At 40.2% G+C, this 5117-nt stretch overlaps 1 protein-coding gene across 1 annotated transcript; it reads left to right on the top strand.

Moving 5' to 3' along the window:
- Positions 1 to 457: 457 nt before the first annotated feature.
- On the top strand, positions 458 to 2204 carry LOC141570421 (endogenous retrovirus group K member 6 Env polyprotein-like). Its single transcript, XM_074326895.1, has 2 exons — positions 458 to 2083; positions 2166 to 2204. The coding sequence occupies exons 1-2, from the start codon at positions 458 to 460 to the stop codon at positions 2202 to 2204; spliced, it is 1665 nt and encodes a 554-aa protein (XP_074182996.1).
- The last annotated feature ends 2913 nt before the right edge of the window (positions 2205 to 5117 follow it).

Raw genomic sequence — 5117 nt, 5'->3', positions numbered from 1 at the left:
CGGTGCATTAAGCCTTATCATGGAGTCCGATCCCTCGCAGAACATGGCAATCAGCACGCTGGTCCAAACCTCGGATGCTGTTCCTCCGCGGAATGTGATCATCACTCGCCAGATGGGATCTCCACCGATGACCCAGGTGTACGCGACCTACCGATGCGTGGCACCGAGCGACCCCTACCGGTGGATGAATCGCTTCATGGGCCCCCGTCATCAGGCTCCGACTTCCCCGGCTCCTCCAGCCCCTGTGGTGGTTCCGCAGCCGAGATGTCCATCAGGCCAGACGTATCCGCCGCCGGCACCTCCTCCCAGTGAGGCGTCTTCATCATCTGAGACATCGCAGCCGAGGGTTCCACGCATCCGGATTCTTCGAGCTCCTCCCCGACGCAACCCGCTGCCTACTTGGAAGCAGATTAAGAAATTGTCCCGAGAGGCAGAGAGAAATCTTATAGTGTTAGGAATGCCGAGAACAGCCTCCAACATGCTTATCTCCACGATGGCTATTCTCACGGCTGTAAGGTTCCTTCCCATGGGTGTTAAAGCAGAAAACTTCACATATTGGGCTTATGGTCCCAATCCTCCATTGCTGACACCTGTAACTTGGAATGATGCGCCTCCTCTGATTTATATAAATGATAGCTCCTGGTTCCCAGGACCAGAGGATCAGAGAGGTCCAGAATTTCCTGATGAAGAAGGCAGAGAATTTAATCTCACCAAAACAACTGCCTTGGGATTTGTTTATCCTCCTCTTTGCATTGGTCCTGTCCCTCCTTGTATTCCGGTAAAGGATCAAGTGTGGGTCACCCCTAAGGGTGAAGGGACTGAGTCCTATAGGGACTTGTTCATGCTTTCAGGAAAAGGATTTCAGACTGAAGGGTTGAGTACCCATCTGTATCCTCCTCCCATTTCTACTTGTCCTCAAGAAAAGTGGGCAGCCAATAGTTCCCGTATTCACTGGGAAGAATGTAGAGGAAGTTTTGATAGAGTGCTAGCTCGAAATTCCATAGGTACAATTGTTGATTGGGGACCTTTTGGGATCGCTATGCACACCTGCTCTTCAGGAAGGTGCTCTGAGCCCCAATCTCTTAAAGACAAATTAGTGTTAGGAAGATTTCCAAAAATAGTTAAATTTCCTTATGATCTGTCCATTTATTGGATAGATAAAGTTCTGGCCCCACCTCAGTTAAAAATGATTACTCCCATTAGGGGTCCAGTGCAAAAGACCTTGTGGAAGGTGGCCTTGGCTTTAGCGCCTATTGGCATTTGGAATGGAAATTTGACCAAAGATAATAATAAACGGTACACCTTTAATTTTGAAAAATCTCAAAAGCTTAATTTACAAGCTTGCCTTAAATTGCCTTATGTTTTCCTGATTGGAAAATTTACTATAGAAAATTCCCTTAGCCTTGTTGAATGTTTTCATTGTCGTTTGCATACTTGTATCGATTCCTCCATTTATAATTCCTCAGAAGATAAAATTATGATTTTAAGAAAAAGACGGGGTCTATGGATTCCTGTCCGAGCCCCTAGAGTGTGGGAGGGATCTCCTACTGTTCATATTGTTCTTCAATTGCTTCATAAGGTTGTCCATCGAGCAAAAAGGTTTATTGGATTGTTAATTGCTGCTCTAATGGGAAAAATTGCTGTAACCACGGTTGCTGCTGTTTCTGGTGTCGCTTTACACCAGACTGTTCAAACTACTGAATTTGTACAACAATGGCATGAAAATGCTAGTAAAACTTGGAATCAACAGGTTAAGATAGATGAAGAAATTAATGTCAGATTAGTAGATTTAGAAACAACAGTAGTTTCTCTTGGTGATCAGTTAGAAAATTTACGTACTATGATTTCTCTTAAATGTGATTGGAATGTAACCACTTATTGTGTAACCCCTTTTGATTATAATCAAACTCGTACTCCTTGGAATGATGTTCGTGCTCATCTTTTGGGGCACATGCCTAATCTCACTGTAAATATTGTACAATTACAACAAGAGGTTGATCAAATGTCTAGTGCTAAGCTTCAACTTTTACCCGGAGAAGATGTTTTGTCAGCTGCTGTGGATGGATTGTCCTCCTTGAATCCGGTTAAATGGATAAAAAACCTGGGTGGTGGGTTTATTGGTGTTATTGTAACACTGATTATTGTATTCTGTTTGTTTTGTTTAGTCTTCGGATGCGGACATGCCTCCCTCCGAAAGGCATTGAATGAAGAAACGGCACGGTCTGTTTTTCTCACATTACAAAAACAAAAAGGGGAGGTGTTGTCACACAGCAGCCTAGCCGCTTGTCCCTACCATCCTTTCCTTAGGGAAAGAGGGTTGCGGTTGTCCCTCTTAAGGGTTGAGTTTTATAGGTCTCCTCTCTTGGTCCCAGTATGCTGGGTCTGCGGTCAAAGACGAGTAAGTTTCCTCAAGGGAGGGACGACTTAAGCCAGACGGGACCCCAGGGACCCCCATGAGTTAGCCTTTGAAACTAGGAGGGATGCCCCTCCTCCAATGTTTCCTGGGAGCTGCTGACTCCTGCTTCAAGTGACCAGCACTCTATTGTGCTAAGGAATGATTAATTGAGTGAAACCATCTCACGCCCCGCTTGGCTCATGGGATGATGGCCATGAGAGGCCTGCTCCCCCAGGGATTGTATACACCGCACCTTGTTCACATGGGGACAGCATGCACAGGTTGCTTTGGGACAATATGATTGGATATTGGGAACATGCTAATTGTATTAGTGGTGTAAGAGTTTTACAGACCCTGCCCAGAATCATGTGATGCCTATTGTAAAAAAGCAATAAATACCCACGACGACCCGATTCGGGGCTCCAGTCTCTTGAGGCTGTGAGTCCCTTGGTCCTCTGTGGTTTCTCTGCATTCAGTGTCTCTGGTCTCTTTATTTCTATAATAGAATTTAGCCCCTGCCGCCTCCCTCGCTTTCCCACTGCTTGTGTTGTGCAGGACGCAACAGAGGTCCATCCATATTTTTGCATGTATCATGAGTTCCTTTATTTTTATTGATGAGTAGATTTACATTTTTTGGATATAGCACAATGTTTATCCATTCATCTATTGATAGATATTTAGATTGTTTCTAGTTTCTGACCAATATGAATACAAATGTTATGGATATTTGTGTACACATTTTTGTGTAGTGTTGTAGACATGTGCAATTATTTCTCTTAGGTAAATGCTTAGAAGTTGAAAACCTGGGTGTATGTTTAACTTTGTAAGTAACCAACAAACCATTTTCTAAAATGATTATACAAATTTACCTGCTCACTAGTCATGTATGAGATTTTCGTTTGCTTAAAATTCTTGCCAATATTTTACATTATCAATAATTTTATTTTAGCCATTCTGGTGAATGTTTACTGGCATCTCATTGTTCTTTTTAATTTATATTTCTTAATAGCTAAAGGCCGTCTTTTCACTGGCTTATTGGCTAGTCCATGTCTTTGTGAATTAAGTGTCCAAAATTTCCCTATTTTTTTCTGTAATTGTTTTTACTATTTTACTGATTTCTCTTTCCATAAAAATTTCACAATTTCTCAGGTCCCATAAAATAACCTTGAGATTTTTATTTCCATGTCAGTCATGAAATAGTTATTCAAATCTATTTACATGCTTTTTATAATCCAGGCACTGTTTACAGACGGGGGATATCCCACTGAATAAAGCAGAAATAAAACATTCCTTTATTTCTTGGATGTTATAGTCTAGGAGGGGAAGAAATACATCCAAATAAATAGATAGAGAGCAAGACATGAATATATAATACACCAATAGTGATGATAATGAAGGAAAATTAGTGTCATCATGGGTTTCATTTTAATAGTGTCATTGTAAATTTAATCTTTTAGAAGGTTGAATTTGAATATAGAAAGATTAAGTCAGGGGGTAAGCTCTGTTGATAAATGTGGGGGAGGAGGGAAGTCCAGGCAAAGGGCACAGTAAGTGTGAAAGGCCCTGAGATGGGTGCATGTTTGATGTGTTCAAAAAACACTAAGAAAGCCAATGTTGGTGAATAGAAATGAGCAAATGGAAGAGAGTAAAGGATGACAGAGAAACCGATATGGATTGGTTAAAAGATTGTAAAAGAACCATCCTGGGGCTCTGTGGAGCACATGTTGATGAGGTAAAGGCAGACTAGATAAAAAGTTATTTCAATAATCCAGAGATCCATGGCATAGGTGGTAAGGCGTCTTCAGGGTCCTAGAGGCAAGACAAATATGTGATGGCCAGAAGTGAGATAACAATGAAAGAAAGTATTTAACAAAAATCTATGGAATGTGCAACACATCAAGCAAACCCTAGTTTAAACTGTGAACTTTGGATGATAAAAATTTGCTAGTGTAGGTTCATTGATTTTAACAAATGTGCTTGGTGCAGGATGCTGATAGTGAAAAAGGTTATGCATTTGTGGGGACAGGGATTATATGGGAACTTTCTCTATTTTATGTTCAGTTTTGCTGTGAACCTAAAATTTATCTAAAAATATAAAATCTATTGATAAAAAAATAAATAAAAAGAAAGTTAACAATTGTCTAAAGCAAGTAGAAGAATGGAATTACCATTTAAGAAGATGGAGAGACTGGGAAGAAAAGTTTGCTTTTACGTTGAGAGTAATTAGCTTAATTTTGGATGAGCTAAATTTGATATGCCTAATAAATTTACAAGTGAAAATATTAAATAGATACTTAGAAGTATGATTCAAAAGTTCAAGAATGAGATCTAGGCTGGAAACAAAAATTTAGAAATGTAAGCATATTGATTGTTTTTAAATTTATGGAGAGGTGATCACTTAAGCAGTGAGTGGAAATAGAAACTCCCGTATGTCAAGGTCAGGAATGTGAAGAAAAACCACCAAAAGGAGATAGAAAAGGAGCTTCCAGGGAGGAAAGAGAGGAGCCAAAACTGCTAAGACGTAAGTGATCTCTGAATTCAGTCATTTGAAAGTCGTTGGTATCATTTAGAAGGGATTTTTCTTTCTTGTTTTCCTTTTTTTAAGTTATAGAAATAAAAGTATAATTGGTTTGGGTTCAAGGGAGAATGGGAGAAAAGCTTCTGTTTTCCATAGGACAAACTAGCTAAATCAGTTTATTTCAGCACATTCTCCAAATGTATA

This window comes from Rhinolophus sinicus, linkage group LG01, assembly GCF_036562045.2.
Source record: "Rhinolophus sinicus isolate RSC01 linkage group LG01, ASM3656204v1, whole genome shotgun sequence".
NCBI classification, from domain to species: Eukaryota; Metazoa; Chordata; class Mammalia; order Chiroptera; family Rhinolophidae; genus Rhinolophus; species Rhinolophus sinicus.
Note: the sequence above shows the minus strand (reverse complement) of the source record. Positions and strands in the feature narration are given on the sequence as shown.